This window comes from Dicentrarchus labrax, unplaced genomic scaffold, assembly GCF_905237075.1.
Source record: "Dicentrarchus labrax unplaced genomic scaffold, dlabrax2021, whole genome shotgun sequence".
In the NCBI taxonomy this organism is placed as follows: Eukaryota; Metazoa; Chordata; class Actinopteri; family Moronidae; genus Dicentrarchus; species Dicentrarchus labrax.
Genome location: NW_026136702.1, coordinates 3,633,053 through 3,647,841, shown reverse-complemented (window position 1 = coordinate 3,647,841; position 14,789 = coordinate 3,633,053). Strand labels below are relative to the sequence as shown.

At 43.5% G+C, this 14,789-nt stretch overlaps 2 protein-coding genes and 1 long non-coding RNA gene across 8 annotated transcripts; 1 reads left to right on the top strand and 2 right to left on the bottom strand.

The window, feature by feature from the left end:
• Positions 1-222: 222 nt before the first annotated feature.
• On the bottom strand, positions 223-6,115 carry cacul1 (CDK2 associated cullin domain 1). Its single transcript, XM_051425219.1, has 8 exons — positions 5,510-6,115; positions 3,571-3,697; positions 3,378-3,480; positions 3,193-3,288; positions 3,000-3,102; positions 2,709-2,798; positions 2,215-2,353; positions 223-2,131 (listed from the first exon to the last, which is right to left on the bottom strand). Exons 1-8 carry the CDS (start codon positions 5,844-5,846, stop codon positions 2,092-2,094), a joined length of 1,035 nt encoding a protein of 344 aa, XP_051281179.1. The 5' UTR covers positions 5,847-6,115; the 3' UTR covers positions 223-2,091.
• LOC127377394 (uncharacterized) lies at positions 4,856-5,512 on the top strand. 5 transcript variants are annotated; one of them, XR_007887681.1, is made up of 3 exons: positions 4,856-5,116; positions 5,182-5,384; positions 5,438-5,507. It is a non-coding gene; the product is annotated as an uncharacterized LOC127377394 (long non-coding RNA). The 5 variants fall into 5 exon arrangements; XR_007887676.1 differs by having other exon boundaries at positions 4,858-5,091; positions 5,221-5,384; XR_007887677.1 differs by having other exon boundaries at positions 4,858-5,116; positions 5,221-5,384.
• A 667-nt stretch (positions 6,116-6,782) lies between the features above and the next one.
• On the bottom strand, positions 6,783-14,624 carry sirt1 (sirtuin 1). Of its 2 annotated transcripts, none has more exons than XM_051425196.1 (9): positions 14,236-14,624; positions 13,164-13,286; positions 12,062-12,327; positions 11,808-11,960; positions 11,478-11,625; positions 11,305-11,384; positions 9,744-9,927; positions 9,122-9,649; positions 6,783-8,331 (listed from the first exon to the last, which is right to left on the bottom strand). In XM_051425196.1, exons 1-9 carry the CDS (start codon positions 14,579-14,581, stop codon positions 8,042-8,044), a joined length of 2,118 nt encoding a protein of 705 aa, XP_051281156.1. In that variant the 5' UTR covers positions 14,582-14,624; the 3' UTR covers positions 6,783-8,041. The 2 variants fall into 2 exon arrangements, with proteins under 2 accessions (XP_051281156.1, XP_051281165.1); XM_051425205.1 differs by having other exon boundaries at positions 12,062-12,297.
• Between the last annotated feature and the right edge of the window lie 165 nt (positions 14,625-14,789).

Below are 14,789 nucleotides of genomic sequence, written 5' to 3'. Positions count from 1 at the left end.
TGGCCCATGTGTCTGGGTGGCGTCCCCGCTCATTGGCCAGGGGGGGGCCTGCTGTAAAGGGATTCCTCCTCCAGTGGTCCGTCACAGACCGCCATCCTACAGAATTAGAATCCCCTTGTTGAGCCTCTCTCACACTCACACACACACACACCAACAGTAACACAGCACATTAACAGCAAGGATTCACTAATGTTGTGTAGAATAAAAGATTTCTTTGCAACGTTTTCTGAAACAGCATTTGAGCCAAGTGGAATTTTATTCACAGTTGTTTTTAAACATGGATTTCTTTTTTTTTTTTTTGCAGCGTGTTAAGAGAAAAAGTGATTGAACATAGTACATCCAGTGTTTGGCATCTGCAGTGACTTCATTAGGTTTGTTTTAATGCCTTCTTATGGAAGAAAACACTCCTCCAGAACCAGATTTAAACTCCCGAACAGCGAAGAATCACCTGTGTCCCAAGATTAATGAAATTAGTTTATTTGAAAGACAATGAGAACCTTTTCCAAGACCCACAGACGGAAACAAAAAAGCAAGCCTGAGCATCTATTTACACTTAAAACAGTGTAAGACCGCGTATCAAATTCATCCATTCAAGTGATTCGTTCGAAGCTGTGTACACCGACCACTATGCAAAGACAAAAAAACCATTTACATCATCAGACTATACGTTAGGAACCTTTAATGCAGCAACGAGTAGACGCCAAACAATATTTGCATATCATTTTGTTTCTTAAAATCCGAGAAGCATCAGGTTCCGTATATATTTACAGTTTAGGGACGATTAAAGCTCAAGGTAGGTAACGCTGGAGGAACTGGCACCTCAAAGCAACTCCCACTGGGGTTTATTACATCTGCCACACATACCACATTATTCTTTTTCCTCCCGAGAGCCATTTGATTTACGGACCGCTGTCGGGTTTGTAAAGAGTGTCAACAGATTTAAAGATCCAGAGAGTAACATTCATTAAGGCTCTGTTGGCAGAAATAGATTAACAGAAGCCAAACTATGTTTTTATTAGTGTAAAATCACTCGAAAATGTGTTTTTGTTACCTTCGAATGAGCTGCAATGTTGAACCACCATGTTTCTACAGCAGCCCAGAGCAGACAAACACTGAACCAGTTTATTGGAAAGCGAGTGACTTATAATCTGAAACTACACCACTAAATCCTCACTGGTTACCTACGTCAGCTACCTTAGCTTTAAAAGGTAAGTTGTTGAACAAACTGGAGTAAAAAAAAAAAGGAAATTGTCAAACAACGTCGTGTGGTTGTCGAAGCTCTCTGCCAATCCTACACGCGAGGCTAAAACAGACATTTAAAGATCGACTTGAGACAAACAAACTAAAGCTACAAAACTTGTTAGTATATAAAAAAAAGAAACGTAAACGGCTCAGCGACTCAGACAGCGTATAACGTACACAACGTCCGCTCCAATGCATTATGTGTATATATATATAAAAGAAAACAAGTACTGCAAATCCTCTTTGGCGTAACAGGAAAATACAATCCGGTTTACCAACACAGTAAAAGGCAACATGAAGAGAATTATAGTTGAGGTCGACGATGTAGTTTCCCTCCCTCCCTTGTTCTCATTTCTTTCCTCCACTCGTCTGTGTTGAGTGAAGCTCACTGGGTCACAGACACAGTGGGTGAGGGGTCTGTAGTATTAACACATGGACAGTATTATTAGCAGCAATAGAAAGTCTTGATTAGCCCAGTCTATTAAAAGAAGACACTTCCATGTTAAAGGTTAGGAATGAAACACGTCCCTCGTTAGGACAATCCGATCTGAACAGACACCGAGAAGGCACTCTTCAAATGAGGAGGAGCGTGAAGGAAAACCATCTCGACGCACAACAACAGCAGCATCCCACAAATACTGAAGCTGTCGTAAAATCGCAGAGGAAAGCACCATGAAGGAAGTCTGTGTGCTTTTATAGTGCAGTGAGATTAAGCGTCTGCTCAGCAACCCAACGTCAGGTTCTCTTTGTTCTTCACAGTGTTGTGTGACCTCGAGTCGAGGGAGAGGAAACTGACACCTTGTCAATCGTGGTATAAAGATTGCGGGAGGCACAGTAATAGCTCTGCTATCAGGAGTCATCGCTGGCCCGTTTTCGAGACTGGTCGCCTCTGGAAAACAAAAGCAAAACAATCAGCGATTTAAAGTGCGACACACAAGAAGCTGCGTTTATAATCCAGATTCTGAGACTGACCGAGGGAATCCGTTCATGGAGAGCTCCAGCTGTAACTTCTGGTCGTGAGCGGCGTAGTCAGGCAGCAGAGACTCCACAGCCGGAGGGTTGATTTGGGGAATAAAGCCAGAGAAGAGAGCCGGTGCCAACTGGGCCCAATCTGAAGGAGGGAACCAAAAAAATCTATTAAAACACGTTTAGTGCAGCTTATTCTGAATGTCACTAACCTAACTGTCTGTTTAAGAAACCATTTTCCAGGACCTTTCCAGGACAGCACTCGATTGAATTAACCCACTTTTATATCTCCTTTTCTTTATGACGCAGGGGCTTGAAACAATTAAGATTATTTCCAGGATATTTGCTCATTATAATCAACTCCCAGGTGTTTCTATGACTGGAATACAAGCCTCTTAAATATCCAGGTTTTGCAGGATGTGTGGGAACTCATTAAAAACAGATAATAGATACAGGAGCTTTCCAGCAGCAGCAGAACAAATAACAGCGACGTAGCTCACCTGGTCGGAGGCTGTAGAGGCCTTTAACCACACTGGCCATTGTAGATGGCTGCACTTGAAAGGGCATGGAATGAGCTTTGATGAGAAGAGCTGAACAAGAATAAAATAAACAGAAGCACAAATATTTTAGTGTTCTGTCGCCCTGAATAAATAAATCCAGTGAGACATAAAGGAAGAATTATTTTACCACAGGTGTTACGATATATATCCTCTAAACAAACTCTGGTGCATTCTAAGTTTTATAAGCTCAGTTTTCTAACGTCAAGGCCTCAAATGAAGCGAAGCACTCACGCATCAGTGTGTTCACGTGTTTCTCTGCGACGTGATCAGCGAACAGCTTCATCAGATCGTCTCTCAGGTCTCTGTTCAGTTTGGACTCGATGTAGAACTTGTTCTGCAAACGTTTGAAATGTTTCATTCAAGTTTCTGCCAGCAGATCCTCCGATACGTTACACACAGAAGACTTATAATAAAGAAAACCTACCAAGTACATAAAGACAGGAACTATACACTGAAGAGACGCCGTGTATTGCGTCAGCGCAACATTGAAGTTCTCAATGAAGTTCTCAGGTGGACTGGCCTGGAAAACAATAAATAAAGTGATTAAATGTATAGTTTCTTTCTTCGTCTGCTGTATTTAATAGTTCTCTTGTGTTTGCGTTTGCTTACTTGTAGATGGGTGGAAACCTGCTGCAGATGATTTGTTATTTTTAACGTCAAATCGTTGTAAAGAAGCTCAGAGTGCTGCTGACAAACACACTTGTAGACGTAACTAGGAGACACAAAAGGAGGTATTTCAGATTGCAGTGGGGCTCCTTACACTGTAGATCAATGTGCCCCAGCTCAGGTGTTTGTTTCTTACCTGTATATCTGTGCGTAAGAAACAGAGATGTGATCTGTGGGATTCTGGATCAGCAGACGGTCGATCGCCTTCTCCAGGTTGGGCCAGTGGTTTTTCCGGTAGTCTTCTACAGCCATCGCGTTCAGGACTGAGTGAAAGGAGAAGCCGGTGAGGTTTGAACTAAATCAAACTTCTAACGCCTTAAAAATATCTTTAAAACATGTCAAAACGTGATCTGGACGGAATCTAGCACATGCATTTATCTGCGGCTGTCAGGGTTGTGATGAGGACGAAGAATGATCCACTACATCGTGTGAAACTAGAGGATCTACCTACAACCACGGCGTGCTAGCCTGGCTCCAAATATAGGATGGCATGGCCCCCATAGTGCGGTATAAATGGGTTATTTTCACCTTTCTGCGTACTGGAGTCCCTAAAGAGAAGTGGGATTGTATGATTTGGGAAGGAATGGAAAGCTGAGACACTTTCATACCACCCCTGAATAAGTCAGTGACTCGCTTGTGACTCGTTAGTTTAAAACGTCTGGAAACGCTCCTGGAAGTAAAAACTGAGCAGCTGGAGAAACTGCTGACTACTTTTAAATCCAAGCTAAAGATCGACCTGTTAACCGCTGCTTTTAATTCATCTTTAAAAATCAGTCATATTTGTTTATTAGTTTGTTTTTTGTTGTTGTTTATCCTTTGTGCTTTTTGCCCCCACCAGGGGTCGGGAGGCCTCATATACACTGTACGCAGATATCTCAGCATTTGGTTCACTTATGTTTAGAGAAGTAAATGCAAAGTAAAATAAATAATTATTTAAACTGTCTAAGAGAACAATAGGGGGAAGAAAACACTGAATTTTATCTTTGCACATTCACAAATATCATTATGTCACATTCCTGAACAGCTCTTTACGTATTTGTCCATATTGTCTCTATTTTATATATTTATGTTTATTTTTCTGTGTTCAATTGTTATGCACCAATTTACCAAGACAAATAATCCTGATTCTGATAGGAGCAAAGAGTTAAACCTAAAACATAAAATAATCTGCTCAAAGTGCACCACAACACGAACTTATTGCAGTTATTATTTTACAGTTTTGAATATAATATGAAATATACTTAAAAGATGTCACTGAATCAGGGGTTGTTAGTTCACTAAATGATAAGAACAGGTTGTGAACCACTGTGTTATTGTTTACATCATTTGTTTCTTATTGCTTGTCAACTTTGTAAAACACTTTTGGGTGTTAAAAATGTGCTACATCAATACAATATTGGCCTGTTACATCAGGAATCTAACGTTAACAGACCCACAGACCGACAGTGGGTCCGCTACCAGGAGCATCAGGCTGTAATATACAGCAGCAGGCCGAGCTGTGTGCAGGGTGTCGGGGCCGAGCTGTGTGCACGGTGTCGGGGCCGAGCTGTGTGCAGGGTGTCGGGGCCGAGGTGTGTGCAGGGTGTCGGGGCCGAGCTGTGTGCAGGGTGTCGGGGCCGAGCTGTGTGCACGGTGTCGGGGCCGAGCTGTGTGCAGGGTGTCGGGGCCGAGCTGTGTGCACGGTGTCGGGGGCCGAGCTGTGTGCAGGGTGTCGGGGCCGAGCTGTGTGCAGGGTGTCGGGGCCGAGGTGTCGGGGCCGAGCTGTGTGCAGGGTGTCGGGGCCGAGGTGTCGGGGCCGAGCTGTGTGCAGGGTGTCGGGGCCGAGCTGTGTGCACGGTGTCGGGGCCGAGCTGTGTGCAGGGTGTCGGGGCCGAGCTGTGTGCACGGTGTCGGGGCCGAGCTGTGTGCAGGGTGTCGGGGCCGAGCTGTGTGCAGGGTGTCGGGGCCGAGGTGTCGGGGCCGAGCTGTGTGCAGGGTGTCGGGGCCGAGGTGTCGGGGCCGAGCTGTGTGCAGGGTGTCGGGGCCGAGGTGTCGGGGCCGAGCTGTGTCTCTCTGCCTGCTTTAAGTGAACTTACGGAACTTGGAAGTAGAATCGAGGGTGAATTTGCCCTCGACAGCGGCTGGTGGAGCCGTGCTGTCGGTCTCGCTCACTTCGCTGCTCTCGCTGCCTGAATCCGAGTCCATGAACTTTGACCCTCCGGAGCCGCCGGACCACACTTTCCCCCGTCGACTCCCCGGTTCTCCTCCCGGCACCGGCACACAGACGGGCTGCGGGACCGTCGCTGCATCCGACAACTGTCCGCTGAGCTGCGTGCGGACTTTGCCGCCGCCGCCGCTGCTGCTGCTCGCGCGGTAGTTGTTGTGGTTGTGGTCGTCTTTAAGGTCCAAACTGTCATCCTCCATGGCCTCCATGTTGTACAACCGTTACCGTGCGCCGAGGCCTGGCCGTCGCTACATAAACATCACTGATTACAAATAAAGACAGAGCAAACTGTCAGCCGTCTTCGGAGGTGCCCATCTCGGTCTCGCCGTGGTTTACTGATTTTTTTACGACACGTCGTATCACCGGACAGCTGCGTCACACTGGGAAATGTAGTTCTAAGGGACTAAACAAAGACAGCGGCGGGGAGCTGGGAAATGTAGTTCCAAAGAGTAAACAACTACAGTTCCCAGTCTCGTTTGTGTATCTCTTACTCAGCTTTACCGTGTACCGCTGTGTAAACACTAAATATTAACGAACCGACCGTTAACAGATCGACGAGCTTCACATTACCGTTAATTTAACGGTAGAAACCTCATAGGCAGCACTACGCATGCGCAAATTAGGATCGCAATGACGTCCGTCACGGGACGCACCATAAACTTACACTGTGAAAGAAAACGATCGATAACAGAATTTATTAATTCAGCCCGATAACATTTTAAAAGTCAAGATTAAATTATCTAACCCGCTTTTAAATTAATGGACGGCTAAACCGAAAGTTAAGTAGTACCATAGCGCATGCGCAGTATGTATTTATCCGGTAAAGTTGTCTTTTCGCGTCAGTGAGCGGTTTTATAGGAATAAACGACTGTGTGCAGTTCTCTTTATACAAAACAAACTTGATTTCTTTTCGACAACCTAATAACATTAATTCCTTACATTTCTGTACCGTATTGCGGCTATAAAAAACACTTTTATTCCAACGTAACAAATGTTTAAATGCGACTAAACTCCGTCGTCTCTCGCAGGAATCCTCTCACTGTATCTACACTCTTTGATGAGCCATGAGCGTCAGAGACTCTAGGTGGCGCACTACTCACGTTTATCTGGTGTATGAAATAACAGAAATGAGTGGTCATTGTTCATTCATGTTTTGTTTTTTTTACTGAGAACCTCAGAAGAGAATAACTATAATAATGTAAAAAAAAAAAAAAAAAAAAATCGTACTTCCTTCAACCGTAAACAAAACATTACCTTGAAAAATTGTACGTGAATAATGTTGGCGTCGACATTTATCCATCACATTGGCTCAAATATGTCTATTTACCAACACTGATTCTTTACAGGCAGCAGACTCATCTGTGTAATAAAAGAAACCGTTTTAACTTTATATTCTATGACAAGTGACACGGGCAACAAAACCGGTTTTATATGAAGGAGGAAGAAGAAAGAAATCGCCATTTGTCAACGTGAAGTCACTGAATATACTCCTACGGCTTAATATTACAACTTAGCATAACTTTGTACAGAGAATCACCTACTCTTTGATGAGTATGTCTCACATCAGAGTATAAAAATAAGAGGCTTGACCATTAAAAAGTAGCTGCCACATGTCAGAGGGAACACCTTGTCAATAGTTATATATTTGTTTTTTTTCTCCAAGATTTAAATGACAGGTTAAACATACAAAGCTTATGACAACATAGGAGCGTGTTGATCAAGTGTTCTTTGGTCTAAAATTAAAGAGTACTGTTCCTTTTTTCTTCTGGCATTCACCCTCACGAAAAAAAAAAAAAAAAGGGCAGAACCGAACCTTTTTATATTGCGAGTTAGACAATTCGTTCAAGTAAACCATCTTTAGATTAATGTGTCTGAAACTCATTAGTACCCACTATTTAGCTGGCAGTAGGCGTACATATTTACATGCCCCCCCCGACGGTAACATGAACCAACTGTAAAACATCATTAGACCCACAGCTGACGTCACACTCGTGAACAGACATTTGATGTCTTTGCTCGTAATGACTGCAATTTAGGAAATTAAAGCTTAATCTAGTGTTGCATTCGTGGTACGTCGCAGCGGATGACGGCATCAAGCTACATTTCTGTGAACGCGAGATGAGATGAGCACATGGAAAGAAATAATAATTAAAAAGCTACTGCGTTCTATTTAGTAAGTAGTACACAATATGAGGTTTCAGACACAATGTGACCCAAAAAAAAAACAACAAACTTTCTGCATATTCACACAAAGTTGTCACGCAATTTCAGCTTTATGAAAAATAATAGTAAGGTTGATGAGTCAAAAATATACGAAACATATATATATACTGTATATATATATATATATATATATATATATAAAAAAAGACAATTAGTGCTTTGTCGACTGGGTACTTTACATTTAAAGGTGTGTGGTGCTCTGAGTTGTTTCAGAAGTACTGTCTGTCTGCACACTCGATGCGGCCTCATTGGCTAAAGTGTGTTGTATTGTGTCTCTGAGGCGTGTGTCTCCGCCCGCCGCGAGTGCGCTGGCCTCCTCCAGCTCGCTGTCTTCGTCCGCGCCATCTGCGCTGCACTCGGACTCGTCGGTGTCGCTCCCGCAGGAGCTCGACGTCTCATCTTCAGAGTCGGAGTAAACCTCGGCCCCGTGGAAGATGTAGTGATTTGGTGCTTGGAACAGGTACTGGCCTGCTGTGGGAAACAATGCACAACGATTTACAGTCAATCGACTCAACGTCTTCAGAATTTATAATTATAGGAAAAGAAACGCTTTAATTTTTAAAGGTCCAGTTTAACATTTAGGAGGATCTATTGGCAGAAATTGAATCTAATATTCATACGTATGTTTTTATTAGTGTATGATCACTTCCATGGAGTCCACCAGGTTTCTACAGCTGCCCAGAAGGGACAAATCAAACACTGGTTCTCGATAGGGGTTGTTGCTCGGAAGGCGAGGGAGTAGCGATCTGGATCTTCACCGCTAGATGCCACTAAATCCTACACACTGGACCTTAAATGGGATGAATGGGATGGTACCCTGTTTAAAGGGCCAGTGTGTCGATTCTAGTGGCATCTAGTGGTGAAGTTGGAGACACCGCTCACATCTGTATTTGACAACCAGGGAATGAGAACGGGTTGGAGAAACTACAGTGGCCACAAAACTCTCAAAAGTCCCAATCTAAAGCCAGTGTGTGGTTTGTCTGTTCTGGGCTACCGTAGAAACATGGTGGTTGAACATGGTGGACCTGCGATGTCTGTAGATAAAAAACATCTAATTCTAAGGAAACAAAAACACAACGATTCCTATGTTCACGTGATTATACACTAATGAAAACTTACTTATTTTATTTCTGCCAACAGATCATCCAAAGTGTTTCACACTGGACCTTTAAAAACACACCCATGTCTCACTCTAAGATACATCAGAATAATATATATATATAGTTTATACTGTCTCTCTCTACCACGGTCTAAAGCTTACTCTCAAGGCGTTTGCTGATTGGACTTCTGCTGACTCGACTCATCCAGCATCGCCGACGAAATTCAAGGTTGGAGGTTTGGCTCTTTACTTCGGTGGCCTCCTCCTTTGGTGTGTCTTCTGCTGATAACTCTGAAGGCTCAGCCGTCTCCTCACTGGGACACTGGGCATTTGGACAAGGCTCTGGAGGTGTAACACCATTACCGGCAGTCTCTGTGACATTGGGACTTTGCGTCTCCTCTGAAGGCTTAGTTACGGAGTCTGTACTGTGCTGCTTCTGCTCCTCCTGAGCCGCGTCGCTGGAAGCAGGCAAGGCCTCGCTTGGTGGCTGTTCTGGCAACCGGGGGGGTTTCTCTGTGATCTCAGTGAGTCTTACAGTGTTGTAGCAGAGCTGCTCAAAGTCTCCACCCAACCGGTGACAGAGCTCGTTCACAATGACGTCACAGTCGCCGAGTAGCTCCACGTCGAAGTTGAGGTGAGGCAGCTGCTCCCTATTGATCAGGACCTGAGGCACTTCATGAGGAATGGAGTCTGAATGGGCCGAAGAGAAAACGGTTAGGTGTTTGTTCACAGCACAGAAACATATCGGTTATTGTTTACTTACAGAAAATAAAACAGAACGTACTTGGGATGAGGGCAACTGGTCGGACTTTAAGCGAAGAGCCAATGACAATCAAGAGGTCCACCTCATCTTTATCCTGCTTCATGGCTCTGTGGAACATCTCTGGAAGATTCTCCCCGAAGAAGACGATGTCGGGTTTCATGATCGCCAGAGGAATATCTGGACACCGCGGACAACGAGGGACAACCTGCAGGACGAAAGGATTTTATAGCATTATGACACAATGTTGTGTGTTAAAAGGAGCATCGAGGTACCTTTGATTTACTTCCACAGTTAACTGATTGTCATACATTGATGGATGGTGCAATATCTTTGGGAAGAGGTGTTTATTTAAAAGGTATGTCTCGTATCATTCTCTCTGGATATCACTGCATCAGTTTGTGCTGGAGCTGAAAACCACATATCACAGTTCAAACATGTTCATGACATAAAAAACACCCAAATTACAAAATAAAAAATAAATCAATACACATTTTCCTTTCTCCTCTCGCAGCATCGAGTTAAGCAAATAGTTTTGGTGTTGAATGTAAAGGATTTTCTGCTGCTACAAGTATTATTCACAGTGTGTTAATGTGAATGAACAGGCTGCTTATCGAGCTTATTATAGTTAACTAAAGCTAAACTAAAAACTAAAACTAACTGAAACAATACTAAACTAAAATAACCATAAGGATATACAGGAAATGTGTTGGAATACCTATTGTGGACTTAAATCTGACAATTAGCCCCATGTTATAATAAAAAATACTGTAACTAATAAAAACTAAACATTTTTAAACAGTAAGGATAAAACTGAAACAAGCTCCACTCTGGAAAATGAAATGAACATAAAAATAAAAAACAAAAACTAAATAAAACTAAAAACTAATGAAATGTAATATAATGATTCTGGCACTGTAATCAATACAACTCCCAAGACTCAAAGTCGTCTGTAGAGATAATTAAAGCACTGGTTGATGCTTGTCTGGACAATACTGATGACATTAATATAGATTTACAATACGATGTGGTTACACGAGTAACAATAAACACACTACAAACACAACTGAAGTGTTTCTCAAAACCTTGCTGTCATGCTTCTCTTAAAAAAGGTGAAGAAAAAAAAAACATTAAACTGCTTAAAGAGCATCAAAGTCTGTCCATCTTTGCATCTTTTTTGGTGAAAAACCACCTTCCCCACCCCCCTTTTAGGAGGGGGGGGGCTTTAAAAAATAAAAACCCCCCCCCAAATAATAAAAAATAAAAACAATAATGGCTGTTTCTTTCTGTTTATATCTTCAATGTAATAAGGGTCAATTCACTCCAATTTGTTCATGTGTACACCGCCGCTGCAATGGATCTGTGCTACTCCAGTTGGCACACAAAGGATTTGTTTACATATATTAACCATAAAATGCTGAATGTTGTTGGACACTTTGTTGTGTATTTTCATTTACATTGCTGCAGGCGTTGCTTAATGTGTACAAAAGTGTATGTAATAGGATTCAGGGGGCTGTGGGAAACTACAGTAGAGTATAGTGCATGTAAACGTGTTATTGTGGATCAGTTTGTAATGAATAAATACCTGATTAAAGATGTCTTCCCTTATAGCCTCACAGTCCACTTTGTGTTTACAGTTGAGGCAGGATGCAGTTGCAAAAGAACCTGGAATAAAAGGTTATTAATGACTCTTCGCCATCACCTCGGACAGAACTATATAAAAGTAAGGAGGCTCAATCTATTAGCTGTATCACGTACCATGACACTGGATAATCCGCTGGACTCCAGCCACTTGTTCTAACGTATCGATGTTTTGTGTGTAATTGCGCAGCAGCTTTCCCTGTTTATCCAGCATAGATATGAACTTGTGACAGGGTGAAGGCTGGAACTGACCAGGGTAGATCTCCTGTAACAAAGAGGATGCATTCAACACGTGTGCACTCAAATACAGAGCGTTCTAAAACACTTCTTTATCTGGAAAACTTTTATTTTTGAAGTCTTTGTTGATGTTTAATAAGCCTGGATTATCTTCGATCAAACTACTTCAATGTGTCGTTATCAGCTTTGATTTGGACCCAATGAACAAACCTTAGCAAACTTGAAAAAGGGTCTTGGGTCCCGTCTGAAGTATTCAATGTCAAACATAGCTTGAGGGTCCGGAAGATCGGGAAAATCTACAGCAAGCCGGGCGTAAATCCCATCTCTGGAGCGAAAGTCTGGTATTCCACATGAAACTGACACCTGCAACAAAACACAAACAAAACATTCTGATTTAATAACATGAACACTGGTACAATGTATTCACTCAAACACATGAGTATAACACCACTGTAAACACATACCCCAGCACCAGTCAGCACAAGGATCCTTTTGCTTTCATGGAGTAGCCGGACTACGTCTTCTAAGGTGTTGATATCCTTCCGCTTCTTTCTTTTTGGAGGTTCTGAGATGTTGATGATGATCTGCCACAACGTCATGTCGTCTAAATCCGGCGGGAGCACGGTCTCCGGCAGCAAATCCCGCAGGATGGTCCTCGGATCGGTCTCTCTGATGTGTTGCTGGATGAAACTGTAGGAACCTGTCCAAGAATACAACATCTCAGCATGACCTAAACAAAATGTATATGTTGTGTCACTGCCTGCAATAATAATGTAGTTTATACAATATGATCTCAGTCCGCCTACAGGGGGGAGATTGACCCACAACTTAGAGATCCACGCTTTAAAGACAGTGGAGATGTTTGTGGATCCAGCACCACCTGCCACCATCAACACTGTTGAGTTCTGCTTTCTGGGCACCATCATCACCCAGGACCTCACCAAAACACAGAGGATGTAGTTCCTGCAGCAGCTGAGGAGGTTCAACCTGCCAAACCAACCATCATCGAGTCCATCCTCGCCTCCTCCATCACCATGTACGCTGCTGCGGAGGACAAGTGCAGACTGCAGTCTCATCGTTCACACCATCGAGAAGCTGATTGGCTGCAATCTGCCATTTCTCCAGGACCCCGAGGCGTCAAGGTAAGATCGTGGCTGACCTCTCCCACCACAGACACAAACTCTTTGAGTAACTTCCGTCTGGCAGGCGGTTCGGGACCAAAACCTCATCGCCTAAGAACTGTTGTTTCTCCCAATCAGCAGCTGGCCTCATCAATAAGGCCACTGACACTGATTCTTATACCCATCCTGAATCTATGTTACATTAATGCACATCTCTGGACACAGAGAGTGGCACATTCCCGAACAAACAGTACAGATATACATTTAAATAACAATCATATTCTACATTTAGGCTTTTAATATTTGTGTCTTTTGTCTCATACTATGTTTTATTGTTATGCACCAACATACAGAGGCAAATTCATTGTATGTGATATCAGGAGAGTATTTAAAGCCGCTGCCGGCAAGATTTTAGCCACATGTTTTGTTAAATTCAGGTAGTTACCTATCTGCGGTTGAGGAGTCCAGTCGCTGGAGCTTGCGTGTGAAGATCTGTCATCGTCCTCGTTGATGTGGTCCGGTGTGACAGCCAGACCGTTGGAGGGGAGATCATCATGTCCAAGAAAATCTGAGCACAGAGAAGGTTTGGAAATAAGTGGTGTTTATCTCTAAAAAAAAAAAACCCCACTATGATCAGTTACAATCAATATTACCACAGCAACCTGTTTGAGTGTGGTAACGTCCACTAAAGCCTCAGACACACAAGACTTTCAAAGCTGTGAGATCTCTGTACAGTTCAACAGGAGGGTCACACACTACAAGAGCTATAATAACCTCATTAATAACCTCATTAATAAGAAGCACATCATGTTTAATTAGGAAAGCAGTTTAAGTTTAAATAAGCTTATAATTAGACTAGAGTCAGTCATCAATACACACATTATCAAACCATTTACCACACTAACAGCAGACAACGATATCATACTTTAACAGTTACCTCGTGTTTCTGTAGTGGTGACATAACGTTAGAAATTATACATATCAGTTTGAGTTCAACTAAAATCTCCCTCCACCAAACTCCCTTTAAGAAATGTGACATTTTAACAATTCCTACCGTGTCCGTAAAAACGCGTAACTTTAGAAACACAAGCTTAACGCCGTTATTGGTCAACAGTCCTCTTGTCAATTCGGAATCAATATAATCTATAACTTCAACCCGGATTCTGTACAAACTTTAGATTTTGTCGCCACGCCGCGTTCAGGCTCCGTTGTAGCTGCGCTCTCTCAGCGGCGAAAAGAGTACGTAAACGTTAGTGGGAGGTGGTTAAGAGATGTAAACCGACTAACGTGTTGCTATTAAAGTTTAGTGCAGGGAGGAAACAAGTCACCATAAATGGCGGTTCCTCTTTACTTTACAGCGTTAACTCAGGACAAGTTAAAGTCTCTGTTGTCAGAAGTCTCCGGAGTTTAACTCATTTTCTGTTTCACACTCGCCGGTTAAGTTGTTAAAAACAAGCGCCGCCCGCTGTAAGCTGTAAATACATAAAGCTTTGTTAAATGTCCGCCTGTTTCCCTACCGGCAGCCTCCTCGGTTGTCCCGAGCACAGCGCTGTCGTCTAGTTTCACAACTGGTTTGTGCGGCTCGGATCCCAGCAGTCCCAGTCCATTGTTGTCTCCGCCTGGCGCCGCTGGGGCCTCCTCCACCGCCATCACCGGCTTTGCTTCCTTCTCCGCGGGCTGCGCACAATTCACCGCCGCCTCCCGGCTCTCCGCGGCCCCGGAGACACACGATACCTGGTCTGCTTTGGCGGGTTTGAATCCGTAGTTAGTCAACGGACTGATTTTCGACCTTTTCGCGGCTGGTTCTTCCATTTCGGAGGCGCCTGAAAAGGCCGTTCCGAGACTGCTCTCTCCGTCCGCCATCTTCAGCCCGCAGAGCCGCTGAGCAGATCCTTCCTCTCCGACAGCTGGCTCATTTGCATAAAGCACGTGACTCGTTCTCCACCAGTAGTCACGTCTGGAACGTCCCCTTTTTACGTCGATGACGTAAAACCATAACAAAATACTGCTGCGTTCAAATACCGTCGGATTAATTTACAGTAAAGGGGAGCGCACGTTAACGTATCGGAGC